At 44.9% G+C, this 15,253-nt stretch overlaps 1 protein-coding gene across 1 annotated transcript; it reads left to right on the top strand.

The window, feature by feature from the left end:
- The first annotated feature begins 410 nt into the window (after nucleotides 1-410).
- On the top strand, nucleotides 411-7,172 carry LOC149355119 (uncharacterized). Its single transcript, XM_089576069.1, has 2 exons — nucleotides 411-483; nucleotides 6,607-7,172. The coding sequence occupies exons 1-2, from the start codon at nucleotides 411-413 to the stop codon at nucleotides 7,170-7,172; spliced, it is 639 nt and encodes a 212-aa protein (XP_089432195.1).
- The last annotated feature ends 8,081 nt before the right edge of the window (nucleotides 7,173-15,253 follow it).

Below are 15,253 nucleotides of genomic sequence, written 5' to 3'. Positions count from 1 at the left end.
TCACTGCAGAGCTATTCCGCTCGAAAGGAGACGCAGGGAGCACTCTGGTGGGAGCGTTTATCTACTTGACGGCTCTTGTACCCTCTGCTTCACGGTGCTGTCGCTGATTTCTGTCCGCTGTTCCGTCATTGCAATTAAGTTAGCTTGTCCATGACTATTAGATATGCTGTAAAAAAGACAGAGTGAAATCCTCTTTTTAATGCGGACTGCAAGATACTAATACATTGTCGAGCACATGACTCCATGACGAAGCAGTCAGTGCACCACTTTGCCAAGCGACTCGCAGTTTGCCACCCAGCGAGTATGAAGGGACATGGCAATGCGCCTCTGGTGGGCGAAGTTTGTCTTAAGACGACAACAAAGATGAAGGTCGCGCGACCGATTAGCGCGTGGTGTGCTCAGCAAAGAACATGGATCCGAAGAGCTCCCGTCCTGGACGAGCTTTGAAAAACTCGGCCCCGAAGCGCAGGCCCGTGACACGAGGTACGCAAGGGCGCCTACACCCGGCTCGCAAACCGTGGATGTCCTCAAGACTTATACGACTTTCAAAAAAGAAGCACAGGATGTTTGCTGAATTTATTAGGCCTAGAGATACTTCACTATTGGCCCGTTTTAAAGCATTTCGAAACTCTTTGAACAAAGAACTCAAAACAGCTAGGACTACTTACCACAATAACCTTTTTGATAAGGAACTCTCCAATCGCCCTAAAGAAAAATGGAGGCGCCTTAATCTACTTTTGAATAGTATTACACATCCAAATAACATGACAAGTTTAGCAGTTGATGGAACTAACCTGAGTGGGTCTCGTTTGGCCGGTGCTTTTAATAAATTTTTTACTACCGTTGGCAGTCGGCATCACAGCCCTGACTTCTCAAAATTTCTGGGTGATAGAATTTCACAATCCCTCTTCTTTGTACCTATCAGATGAAAATGAAGTGTACCCTATTTTAAAAAAACTTGAGAGAAACGACAAGCTTAGGCTCTTGCGATCTCCAGAGTCGCCCAATAAAGTATGCCCTGCCTTCAATAGTTCCCTGCTTAACGCATATATATATAACACGGCGCTGACTACAGCCCACTTTCCTGATGATATGAAACTTGCTAGGGTGGCAGTAATCTTCAAAAAGGGAGATAGAAATATTTTAAGTAATTACAGGCCCATATCGGTCTTACCCTTCTTCTCCAAGGGGCTAGAACGCGTAATTCATCATCGAACTCATAATTTCCTTCTAAAGCACTCTATTATAAATGACTGCCAATACGGGTTTACCAAGAACAAATCAACAGAACATGCATTACTTGATCAAAAAGAATATATATTAGGTAATATTGAATCCCAGAAGCTCACTCTTGGAATCTTCGTAGATTTCAGCAAGGCGTTTGATACCCTCAATCATAACACCCACTTTGCAAAACTTGAACATTACGGTATACGTGGCCATGCCCTCAACCTTTTCAAGCCCTTAGACTCTCACTTTTTCACAAGATATTTTATCATCCTTCACTTCGCCACGAACTGATCTCCCCTCCCCAATACATTTCATCAAGGCTAGATCACAATAACAAAGTCGGAATTCCATTTTGCAAAACCAATGCCATGTTTCAGTCATTTCTTCCGCGCACAGCTGCTGAGTGGAATCACCTTCCTGCATCTACCGCTACCATTACTGACAACCAACGCTTCAAAACAGCATTAGAAAACTTTGTATAAGTAGGAGCATCATCTTTTTTTTTTTAATTCTATATTCTTGTTGTTTTTTGTACGAGCGTTTTGTTTGTTTGTTTTTCACTGTATTGCTGCGCTGTATTTTGTGTATTTTGTGTATTATATACTATTAACCAGCACACCAAGAACCCAACAGCTAATAATGTATAACTAGGAGCAATCATTTTTGTATTACTAATTAGTTTGCTGCACTGTACATTTTTTTCTTAAATTTTTGTAACCACTCCCCTCTATAATGCCTCTGGCCCTGAGGGTACACGAAATAAATAAATAATAAATATGTCTCCTCGCGTTCACATTATGTTGTCATCAATAATTGCCGCTCTGATGTCCTACAGATTTCAAATGGAGTGCCTATACTAGTCCTATACTTTTTAACTTATATATAAATGGCATCATTAATATAAACAACGAGATAAAATTTACTATTTATGCTGATGACACCACTTTGTTCTGTTCCTCCACTGGTATTAATCAATTAACCGATTAATAATAATAATAATAATAATATTTTTATTCATTCATTTCAATACAAATGCGGGCCTGCCAAAGCCTTAGAAGGCTTGAGTGGCCGCGCCCGGCAGTAGACGGCACACAACTCATGCACCGAACACACAAAGTGCCAAAAAACAGAAAGAAAAAGTGGGGGATAAGAAAAGTAAAATAAATTCAAAGAGCGGAGTAAAAAATGCAACACACGGAAAAATAACGAACACGTAAAATCATAGAAACATAACATAATGCTGGAACTAACAACGAAGTTTCTGAAGAAAAGCTTTAACTATTTTTTTGGAGTTAGCAGAAAACATTTCTTTAGGTAACCGGTTGAGCACAGAAGGAACATAATGTTTTCGCAGACGCTAGCCGTATCGAGTTCGGACTCTAGGGACGAGAAAACGATCACGAGTTCTCAGATCTTTGACCGGAATATATTGTGTACAAAAATCGCTTGTCCAGATATGCTTAAACACTACTGATTCGGAAAATAGGTGAGAGAAGTCAGGCATGTGTAACAGACCAAAAACACTACTACCTTCATTTCGTGCCTTACCATATAAAACTGATTTGAGGATGGATTTCAGTATGCTATTAACCTTCTTTCGCCAAAAGGCGGAGCAGAAATAAAAGCAGCAAATACCATAACGTAACACACTGTAGGCTGAGGCGTATACAATTTGCTTGCGCACATACACAGGGCAAAGGGACTTTATAGAGTGCAGCAAACATGCAATTTTGCGAAGCTGGGAACAAACGAACGACAAATGAGTATTCCAAGACATGTCAGAATCAAAGAATACACCTAAATATTTCACCGTTGACACAGGTATGATTGAAGGACATTTGCACGGGGCACAATTTGGTTTGTGCAAACGAAGAGACAAATCATTAGGAATTCTCTTTAAATAATTGCGAAAAAATACTAATTGAGTTTTTTTATTGTTAACATTAATTAAGTTATTGCTGAACCATTCCATAAGTAGCTCGCTGTCGTGTTGGATTAGAGATAAAGCTGTCTCAAAGTCCTTATGTCTAGCAACTAAGAGTGTATCATCAGCATATTGAAAAACACGGCACAGTTTGCAGACAGAGCTCAAGTCATTGACATATAAATTAAACAAAATAGGTGCAAGTATAGATCCTTGAGGAACGCCGGATTTAATCTGCAGCAGACCACTTCTAAATTTACCTAATGCAACGAGCTGTGAACGATTGGAAAGATAGTGAACAAGAAGTGACAGAAAAGGACCCCTAAACCCATAATTGTGGAGTTTGTCTGACAACACAACATGATTAACCGTGTCAAACGCCTTGGACACATCCAAAAATAAAGCACAGGCAAATTCAATTTCTTCAATGCAGCTGTTTAGTAGATCACATAGTTCATCAAGTGCGTTCTGCGTACCACGACCCTTAATAAACCCGAACTGATTGCCAGCGAACACGTCATGAGCTTCGAGAAAACTTAACATCACCGTCGAAATGTGTTTTTCTAAAACAAGCGCAATGCATGGTAGGATCGAAATACCACGATAATTTTCAACTTTATTTTTTACCTCATTCTTATAGATAGGGATAACCACCGCCCTCTTCAAGCCCTCAGGTACTATTTGGGTGGCGATTATACCATTGATAATCGCGAGCAGAACATGCTTTACCCGTTCAAAATTTCTGAACAGTGTATCGACTGAGATACCGTCCCACCCTGGAGACTTTCGCCTGCTGAAGCCAGAAAGAATGCAACGTAGATCATCTTCAGTGCAGGGTGGCAGAAATGCTGATTCAAGCACAGCTTGCATGCTACGAGATGGTTGACTGGGAACTTTTGAATGCGCAGTCAGACCGGGAGCAGAAAAAAAAGCATTGAATTTATCAGCAAGTGTCAGAGATAATGCCCCAAAGTTACGGGAAATGGAATCAGCTACATTCCTAGGTGCACAGCCACGTAAGCGATTAACAACATCCCAGGACTTATCTGGCTTCCCTTTCAACGCCACAAACCTTGCTTGGAAATACTGACGTCTTTTTGATCGGAGTAAAGCATTAGCCCTGTTGCGGGCAGCCCTGTACAGTGCCCTCAATTGAGTGTTCTTCGGCGAGCGCCTACAACGGGCCCAAGCCATTTCCCTTTCTGCAATAGCCGATAAAACGTCGTTGTTAATCCACGGAAGACCAGACTTTCTTTGCTTTATGGATATAGTTTTTTTACACGACTCCAACAACAGCGTGAAGGTTTCAACAAATGAATCATAAAGCGCGTTTTCGGATGCGCAAGTTAGGAACAGATCCCAGTCGTATTTTTGAATTGCGGAGTCAAGTCGAAGTCGGTCAATGACTTCGATTGTGTCCAATTTATCTTGCCTCATAGCCCTTATCCCAGCTTGCGGAAAGACACGACAGCCAACGAAAAAATGGTCCGCCAATTTTTGTTCACAATGAACACACAATGAACAGGATTGCACACAATGAACAGGATTCATTGTGTGCAAGACGAACGTTCACGTGGTCAAGGCAAGACGATACTAATTTACTACCCAACATTTCAACACGTGTGGGAAGGTTGATTGTGGCATCAATGCCGGCATCGGCAAGAGTGTTTAAATAATCGACAACCAATTGCTTTTTAGTTTTCAGAAGGTCAATATTGATGTCACCAATCATGCAAATACGACCCTGTGGAAAGTTAGTTTTACTCAGCTCATCGATGAAATAGGCAATAGTTTGCTTCGGTGGACGATAAAAAGCAATCACAGTTATGTCAAAATGTCCCTTATGAATACAGACAGCTAATGATTCCGCAGTAGTGAAAGAGATAGAAGTTGTTGTCGAAACCCAACTATCCTTGACAAAAATCGCTATACCGCCCCCTAGCCCAGAGTCACGTGTGAAGAAAAAGCTAGAGTATCCCAAAATTGAAAATTGTTGCGAATGGTTATGCGAAATGTTAGTCTCGGTCAAAACGAAAACATCAATGGAATCATTCAATACACTGACTATAAAGCAAACTTCGTCCCAGTGCTTCCGAAGACTTCGAATGTTTACATGAAGAACAGTAAAACAACTTTCAGTAGTAGTAAGGAATGCGTCACGAAGAGCCGAAAAATCACGAAATGAAAGCAAACCAGAAGACATGAGAAGAAAGGAGTCGATTAAGATAGCCTAAGTCAACACCGATAAGTCCGACAAATGCCTAACACGAATGGATGGGTCTCCTTCCCTCTTACGCAAGTAAATGTGACCGTTCTTAACCCACACAAAATCGTAGGCCTTTGCCTTGGCAGCAGTACGTGTAGCCCAAAAAAGTTCTCTGTTGCTTTTTGAAAGATTCTCGGCGAAGAACAACTTGGAGTGTTCATTGCTTTGATCCAAGGATCGGAGTTTTGATCGAGCAAGCAACCACTTATCTCGAATGCTGACGGCTGAAAATCTTACTAGAACGGGAGCAGGACCGTTCCTACGAGGGGCAAGCCTATGCACAGCCACCACCTGATCCTGTGAGAAGGAATCAATTTCAAGCTCAACACTCAAATCCTTCAGGACTTCCATCAGGTTCTCATCCGGGTTTGTGGGAAGGCGATGTATCTCTAGGTTGGACAACCTGCTGTATTGTTCAGATTCATTTAAATCGGACTGTAGTTTCATGATAGTTGAGGCCTGAGATGTGACACATGTTTCTAGGGACTGCACCTGAGTGGTCAGCTCAGCAATGGTCTCATCTCGAGCCAGAGAACGAGCCAGAAGCGAGTCATAGTTTTTAGAAAGACTGTCAAGGGATGACTGAACTTCATTCACCACAGATTTCAGAAATTCTACTTCAGGTTTCAATGAAAGAAGTTCATCCAGTTTTAGGTCTAACATGGAAATGGAGTCTACACGTTCTTTGATCGACAGCAATACCTCAAGCCTTTCGTTGATAGCAGCCAATTGCTCAGATGTGCTGGCGGAATCAGCCTGAGAAGAAGTACCAACGCGGCATTGCTTGCACCGCCATTTATCACGTTTTGCTCCCGTAGAAGAGTAAGTAGTATCTGCAACTCCAGAGCAGTCCTGACCCAAATGATAGTGGGCAGAACAACTACAACATATCAGATACCTACAATCAGCAACAAAGGGCATTAAGCAATGAGCACACTTTCCCTCTGACATGATAAAACACTACAGAGTTTGTAGTTGGCGGCAGAAATATAGAAAAAAAAATTCAGCGAACTTAGTATTGACTGCTCTGAAGGAATGGTCATCCTCAAACTCCTTGACAGCAAATAAGGAAAAAACAAAGGCTATAATATTTCGTGCTAAAGGCAAGTTGGTAGGGAATGCGCCACCTATTTTTTCAGTGGCACAGAAATTGAATATGTTCAATCATTCACATCACTTGGCGTAGACTTTACCCCTTCAACGGCATGGGATGCTCACATAAACAAGGTCTGCATCAAGCTTTCTAAATTCATAGGTATCGTCTCTCGCAATAAATATATCTTACCTACAAATATAAAACTTGACCTTTACTATGCATTCTTTTTCTCATACTTAGGATACTGTTATTTGGTATGGGGAAATACTACAGTGTCCAATTTGCAAAAGCTTTTTCTTCAACAGAAGAAAATGCTACGAGTCATTACAAATTCCTGCTATGACGCCCCAACTCGTACCATTCGAATAAAATACAAAATAATTCCAGTTCCTAGGTTGTTTGAGTACAGGTTTGCCTGTTTTTACAAAAAGCAGACGGCAAGAGATGACCCCTTTTTGTCCCGTATTATGCAGCTGGTGCTACACAACACGCCGTATACCACTAGAAACGCTGAAATGTTTTCGGTACCCAGATGTAGAACAAAGTATGGTTTTGCTATGCTGAAATATATACTACCAAGATGTTTGAACTCTTCTCTTTATAACAATATAAACGCAATGTCTTTTCGTGCACTTCGTGAAACTTTTGTTGATTAGGTAGTATTAGTACTTAAATACATATGTCGACCGTTATTTTTTCTTCCCTTGTCATTGTTTAATATATCTATCCCCCTAACTGCATTACAGCACAATCTGTTTTGTTTGAGATGTGAATTGTTATTTGTATGCCGCAAGAACTGCCGCTGCTGTCATCGTCGACTTTTCGGGTGAAGAAGCCCGTCAAGCGGTTATTGCGAACCGCTTTTATTTCGTCACCCACGCTTTCTGTAAGGCAAAAAGCGAAATAAACATTCATTCATTCATTGACTATATGTCGGCTCTTGCTTTCTACGCTTGCCCGTCTTCTTGTCTCCAAACATTGCACCAGCCATTTTTCTTTCAATAGCTCGCTGCGTTGTTCTTTTCGTTAGCGTCCTCGTCTCTGCCCCATCGGTGAGTCCATGCAAGATGCGCCTTTTGCATATGTTCCTATTGAGGAATATTGGTAAACTGCCGATCATCACCTGAGGGCGCCTGCCAAGTACATCCCGACCCAATCACCTATTCACTTACCATTCCAGCGCTTTGCTGGCTATCGTAAACTGCTGTTCCGTTCCGAGACTGTTGAAGATCACTTTAGATGTCTTCGCTTGAATTTTTAATCCAACCGTTCTGATTTTCCTGTTTTTCTTCGTACTTCGCCCCCGAGATAAATAGCAGGGCAATGTCATCAGCGAACCACAGATTACTATGTATTCTCCGTTAGTGTTTATCCTCAACTGGTCACACTCTGAATACCCTCGGAAAACAAGGCATGCTTGGTGAGTTTTTCAAGCAATATATATATATATAGGCGATTTCACTAACGGATGAGAAATCAGTCGTTGTGATCGCAATCACTATCACTACAGTCGCACTTGTCATTGTGCTGAAAAGCTTATAAAATGCACAGGAAATTCACCGTCGGCAGTGGCATCTAGTTGCTGCCCATGAAGATCCTCGCGGGAGTAAAGAATACTTGTAACAGTCACAAACAGCTTCAAATCAACACTTCGCGATACCGCCAATGTGTGCGTAGGTTTGAAGGGTAATCAGTGAACTCAGTGCAGGCGGCGACAAAACAACTTGGGGGGACTCTCGTTCCCCGCTGTTGCACACGGAGAAGTTCTAATTCACTGTCAACACTCGTAACTGCCATACGCGGCCAATATTATATATTTCCTTTCATAGCTGCCACCACGATCAATCGAGGCGGGCGCCGAGCGGAAGGGAGTGTTCACACTGGCGAGTCGAGTTCGCGGCCCACTTCCCGATACCTCTCCCTCCGAACAAGAATTGGCAGGGGAGGAAAGGCGCCGTTCGCGTGCTCTCTTCCCCTGTAGCTCGCACATGACGGTGTGATGGAAAGAAATGACCGTGCACAAGGGCAATGCGGGTCCGCGAGCCCCGAAAACTGTACTGCGCCAACGACGAAGCCAGCGGTGGCGGCGAGTTGTCAGCCACGCGAGCGTCCCCAGACCCAGTGGCATGCGCACGACGAATGGCGCTACCGCGAGTCAGCTTCCTTGTTCTGCCTGCCGCGGGGTTTTGGTCCCGCAATGTAACATTGTGTACCTCTACTATCACATGTGGGGAAAAGGCCCAGAACACATAAGAGCCATCCGACGCGTAGTCAGTGTTCGCGAGATAGCACATTGTTCATCATCCATGAGGGAAAATTAATCGCAGTAATCGTCCCAATATCGCCAAGGCAGCATGCATTTATACGCACAATTGACCTGTTGTTTATATAAAACTACTCGGATATATCTTTTCTTCCTTCAATTTTTTTTAGCGGCGCACGAAATTACAATGCCGCTTAATCATACGAATGAAAAAATATTTTACAGCGTCATTGATTGTCTGAGCGCAAAATTTCATGAGAGAAACAATAACATCTCTTAAAATATAGAAAGGACAGCCCGATCCAGCAGAAGGCGCAATGCGCCCGCGAAGCGTGTATGTCTCGACCCGGACGCCTAGCACAGGCGCGCGCGCAAGCGGCTGCTATGCGCTGTGGCTTCAATTTCCTGGCGGGGCAAGAACCCGGATGTCACGTGACGTTTTACTCCACGACGCTGTGGATTGGTTGAGCAGCTCTGCGCCATGAGGTCGCGCCGCAAGAAATAGGTCAGCGAACGACTGCACCAAAAGGGCCGCTGGCGACTTGTTCGTGGCTCCCATTTCGTGACGAAACCGCGTAAATTTGTCGCGACGGTCACGCCACCTAATTAAGCCAATTCTTATGACTCAATGGCACTTACGAGTCGCCAAGGGAGCGTGACTGGCTCCCGCTTGAGTCCAGTGAGCGGCCGACTGTACTGACGTTCACATTTGCATGGGCGACACGCGGGTCGCTTTCCCGAATTGGTTTCATTCGGAAGGAGAGTTGTCGATCTTGACTGTTGCCGCCAACGAGAAACCGGATGCGGGAAAAAATTTTCGTTCACTTCCACGGGGCCGCTGACTGGTTACCCGTTTGAGAGTCGCAGTCGCTAAGTTAAAAAATCTAGCACCATCCGACTGGCCTGCGACTGTATCTTTACGACCAAAACGGTCGCACAGCTCCTGTGACTAGCAAGTGTAAATGGGCCTTTAAGGTAACGATGTTCGCAAAATAATGGAGCTACCCATATCCGCCCTACTCGGCATTTTTTCCACTCCTCCTCGGTGGCAGCTTCTTCTTCAGCCTTCCCTCTTCGAGGCGAAGTCCAGGATGTAATCTCACAAAAGCGCGCACGTGGGTTGGGTTTCCTCGCCATCACCATAAAATTAATTTCGACGATGAGCTGTTGCGCATTTAGTTTGTGCGTCGAAAATATAAGTCATCGCGACGCCACTAAGCTGCGATTGCCTTTCATTTATTAGCGCCTGTGTGCATCCTAAGAAATTTTAATAATACCGCGAAAGTCGACTGACTGCTCATTGAGCACCGCATGAGGATTCCCAGCTGCGAACGAGGCGAGAGCACACGCGTGCCTATGAAGCCTACTCCCATTACGAGCGTATTCTACCGCGCTTTCTCTTGCGCGCGACAGACGGCCCCCTGTTCTTATACATGAGAGACCTTTTGTTAGACCGCTGGACATACGGAGATAAACTGCGTGTATTCGCAATTTCCCGACCGTACTTATTATCAGATTTGATATCTTCAACTCGCACCAATTCAGAGGTTCGGGGAGTTTCTTCACAGCGATCATGAGAAGAATCGGCACGCTAAAAATGCTTGGCAGTTTTGCTCTAGTCGGCAGTGTTTTGTAATAAACATGAAAAGCTATTTACACATATAGTACTGCGGTTAGTTAATGATAAGAAGTAGCAGTAGTTGCACGGCAAGTAGCGCACTCTAAACTGGCAACAGTAAAAAAAGGTGTCCTCTGGCGCTCTCCCCTGAGGACAGCTCACTCCCTGCTTACTCCCACATAGGCGTATTCGTGCTTAGAGTGTAATTACAGTCAGAGGCATAGTGGCCAGCGAATGGCAATTCATTTATGATCAGTCAGCTGAAAATACCTATGGACTCACCGAGAGGCCCGGGACGGGGTGAAACGAGGCGAAGAGTACTATGCCCCGTCAGATAAGGGGTTGCCTGCATTTTGTATGCATGCGTACGGGGCGAACAAGGATGAGGCGCAGGCAATGGCCGGTGGAGCGTGGGTGTCAAAGTTGTGCTCGGCGTACTTTTCTACACGCAGTTGAGGTGGTAAGTAAATTTGAACTAATTGCCAAATAACACACTTCTCACCGCTCTCTCTCTCACGGGGGGTTCCGTCCTGGCGTGAAGCCCTGTTTAAACCCCGCCAATGATAAACGCTTTGCCCAGACGGAGGCAAATCCTCTTGTCGAAACGTTGGCAGGCTTTTCCTCCCTTGTTCACTTTGTGTTTACGTGTATTAGGAGGCCGATATGCGTTCTCGTGCATGCCCTCGTCTTTTTGCCTTTCTGCTGCATTTCCCAACAACTGACGAATGAGGCGGTAAGCCAGCGTCTCTTGGCTACAGGAGTAGATGGCGTGTGTTACTCTATCTCCCCTTAATTTTTTTTTTATCTTGGCGGAGGTAATGGGATTAAAACGAACCGGTTACCTGGGGCTTTTTTTAGGCTTCATCCTGAATCAGTTCTTTAAAATGTTCTCTTTTGAAATCAAAATAAACGTTTTAGTTAAATCTGTCCTCGAATAAGGCTGCTTATCAACTTCGAATCACCAAGTCATCGCGCCTTACCATCAGTCTACGTGTATTCAACACCATCCCTATTTAATCTCATTCGTGTCCATAATTTCGCTGCGGAATAAGAGCCTCTGCGAAACAAATGAGCAAATATGACCATCTGGCTTCAGACGTGTCCGCAGGTCCATCCCAGAGCAGCGTTGCAACGAACCGTTTGGAAGAGAAAATCGCCATTACTGCGTGAAATTCTCCATATGATGCAGTAATAACCAAAAGTGATACCGAGAATTATTATTATTATTTATTAATACTGCAATCCCAGGAAGGGATTTTCGCAGGGTGAGCATACAGAAAATAGGTAAGTACAAATATTAAGAAAAAAAAGTACAAAGGCCACAAATTAATAATAAGCAACAAAAACACAACAGCAAAAATGAAAGGCTCAATGACGTAACACTGCAAAAAAGTAGAATAAGGTTTGGGGCATATAAATACACTACTATCAAGTCATCAGTGAACATGGTCAACAGGGAATTAATTAAATGAAGAAAGAGCACCAAAACGATCAAAATATTAAAATCAGGTCATAAAAAATGGGAAACGGGAATGCATGACAGAGGACATTATTGTGTACTGAGGTTGCCGATGAATGATGTTACACATAGCTGTAGGACTTGGTCGTTAGTAAGTTGATTCCACTCCGTTACTGTTCGCGGAAAAAAAGAATATTTAAAGCAGTTATTACGCTGGGTGAAAGGGGTGATTGTAAGATTGTGACGTTGTCTTGTAGAATAACCTGAAGAGAAGGATATTAGTCCATCAATGTTAATTTTAAAATGATCTTTGACCAATTGGTATAAGAACTTTAGTCGAGCAACGCGATTCCTTTCGGTTATAGATATTAAAGCAGCCCTGTTTAAGAGGTCACTAACTGTCACTTAATGTTGGAGAAGCGGGTGTTAAGTACGCAAAAATAGTAGTATTTAGCAGATCATCCTCCACACTGTTGGCGTACCCGAGAAATTTGAGGCCTTGAGAACAGTCCTTACGTTCCAATAACAAATGCAGCATAATTCTACATAATGAAGCAACCCTAATACTTCAGATTGCCACTACGAACGTAGACCAAACGCCCGCTGTGTTTTTCCAGTGCCTGCACTGAAAGGGAACAAGCAGTCCATCTGAACTTTTCGACTGCCGTGTAGTCGCAGCAAATGCGTCGCGCATAAAACGCATTTGAAATTTTCAGAAAATTACTGCCACGAGCGAAACAAGTATATTCTGCCTAATTCCGTTTCAGTGGCAATATTGCAGTCGCCAGGCTACCGCACAGAAAGCACGCCAGAGTGAAAGCGCGCAGTGCTGCACTATAAACCAGATTTTTTTACCCTCGCACGCAGGCTGCGGACGCGCGCCTACTCTCGACGCCAGTCGCCATCTGTCGGCGCGCGCGGCCCGAGGGACTGCGGGTCGCGCCGGCGCCGCGCATAGAACGCATGTTTACGTGTTCGCTTCTGCCGTTTTGTGCTCCATCAGCTAACGTATGAGGGTGTGTGCTGTGCGTCACTACTCACATTTGTCCTCTTCCAGACAGTGCTGCGGTTATCTTGTGCGCAGTTACTCGTTAACGTGACATCCGAGGGTAGTCGACCAGGTAGTGTACTGACTGGAAACCGGCACTTCGAAGCAGATTTCTGCGCTGTCGTGTCGTTTGTTGTCGCCTTTTACGTGCGATATCATCTATGAAAATATTATGCATTAGAATGTAGATCTATTGACTTGACTCAGTGGAGTAGTAACTGGATAGGCGAGCTGCAGACTGAAGGTTGTCCCGACGGAGCGCGTGTTTTCGATCACCAGTACGTGTTCAGCATCCTTGCGCTGAGCTTGCTCTTGTTCCCATTAAAAACATTTCATGCACAGGATTGTAAGCACGACCGCTACTGATTTCAGCTGCTTTTTCCGCACGCATGTCAGAGGTATCTGGGGGGTAAAGGTTTATCTATAGTATCTTTCTGCTGTTGGTATCTACCTTAGCTTGGTTTGGTTTATTAAGGTTTTACGTCCCAAAGCTACTCAGGCATGAGGGACGCCGTAGTGAAGGGCTCCGGAAATTTCGACCACCTGGGGTTCTTTAACGTGCACTGACATCGCACAGTACACGGGCCTCTAGAATTTCGCCTCCTTCGAAATTCGGCCGCCGCGGCCGGGATCGAACCCGCGTCTTTTGGGCCAGAGCAGAGAGCCGTAACCACTGAGCCACCGCATTTTCCACACTTAGCCAAACGCCTACGCAACGCTCTCACACGCGGCGAGAGCTCCTGAATAAAATAACGCGACTTCGGACCTCAGAATTAGTGAAAGCTGGATTAGCTGCTCATATCTATTCAAGCTTTTATAAATTAAGCGGAAGTACGTTTTTATGCAGCAGGTTGCATAAAGCATGACAAAATTTGTTTTCTGTTGGCGCTGCGACTCAGTTGAGCTCACAGCGGTAATTTGTTGATAAACTGGCGCGGCGACAAGAAAGCCATTTGTGGAAGGGGGGGGGGGGGCTTTATGGCCGGCAGGAAGGAATAAGAGTGCATGGGAATTGGAACTGCATACTAGCCGCACACCTAATTCTTGATATTGAATAAAAAGTTTCTTTGCGGTGGAGCACCAAGACGGAATTCGATTAAGCACGAGCGCGTTCTAAGCGCCGGCACAATTAACCTGAATGTCAAACTAAATGTCATTAAAACGCGTCAATGTTATCGCTTTGATAACGTAAATACTTCCTGCAACACAGCCACGCAGCGGAAGTATGCTCGACAATGTTTTTTTAGCGCCCGAAGCGCGGCTATATGCAGGCGCGGCCGCGGGACTGCCGCAGCCCCGCAGTCCCCAAAGAAACGCCCGCACCGCGGCGCGCCAGTCGGTGCAAAATGGCCGCGCCCAGGAGAGGCTCAAAAATCTGGTCTATAGCGTGGGAACCAACATGCCACCGCGAGGGGGGAAACGGCAGCTAGAGGTGTGACAAAGGGTGTCCCCACCCTGAAAGCGGAGCCGAGCGGACATCGATGGACCTTGTCGTTGGTTTGCATCGAGGCAGACTATATCGGTCGACATTCGCGCGAAATGACTCAAAATCTGGGAAGTTCTGCTTCCGAAAAACTGTACAGGCCCTTAAACTGGGCCATTCTAGCACTGGCATCTGGGACTTTGAAGTCTTCCCTTTTCAATTCCACCTTTCTTTTCCTCCAGTTCCCGCATTCGTGGCGTTGATTTTGTCTCCTTCCTTTAATAGAAGTTGGTGAAGACCAAAAAAAAGCACTTGACCACGCGCCACTCTGCAAATGCCGGCGCAACATAGCAGCTTGTCGCGGGTTTGGTGAGCACGCGAGGTCATCACCGAATCATGACAATGAGGGGGTTGGCCGTTCGCGATGCCCGGCGTAGCCGGTAAGCAAACGTAGTGAATGAGACAGAGGCGTGTTAAGAGGTATAAACAACAAAGCAACGTTTATAGGTTCGATACGAAGAATACGACAGCTTTTACAGAGGTGCAATGGACATCCTACAAAACAATTGCGGGAAAACACACCGCATTAAATACATTGAATTAATTTATACATTGGAAAAAACACTTGTCTACACAGATCAGAATGAAAGCGAGAGACCAATTAGCGACACTCGAAGAAAGTTCATAAGGGGAACGAACACACAGTTGACCGGGGTACACTGTAACCCAGGACCGCGGCGGCAGTCTATCCACAAACACGCAGGCAGGGCAGCCCCCGAAGGCGACGGTCCTTCCGGAACAGCTTGCGGTTTCGAGGATGCGGTGCGGCGGCTCGGAGTCCCGGGAGTACGCGGCGGCGGCTTTTCCACAGAGGAGCAGACTGAAGCTGGTGCTCATACGGCCCCTTTTTAAATCCTCGCGCATGA

The sequence above is a fragment of the Amblyomma mixtum genome, chromosome 3 (genome assembly GCF_055824585.1).
Source record: "Amblyomma mixtum isolate Tamu chromosome 3, ASM5582458v1, whole genome shotgun sequence".
NCBI classification, from domain to species: Eukaryota; Metazoa; Arthropoda; class Arachnida; order Ixodida; family Ixodidae; genus Amblyomma; species Amblyomma mixtum.
This window is presented reverse-complemented; position numbering and strand designations above follow the sequence as displayed.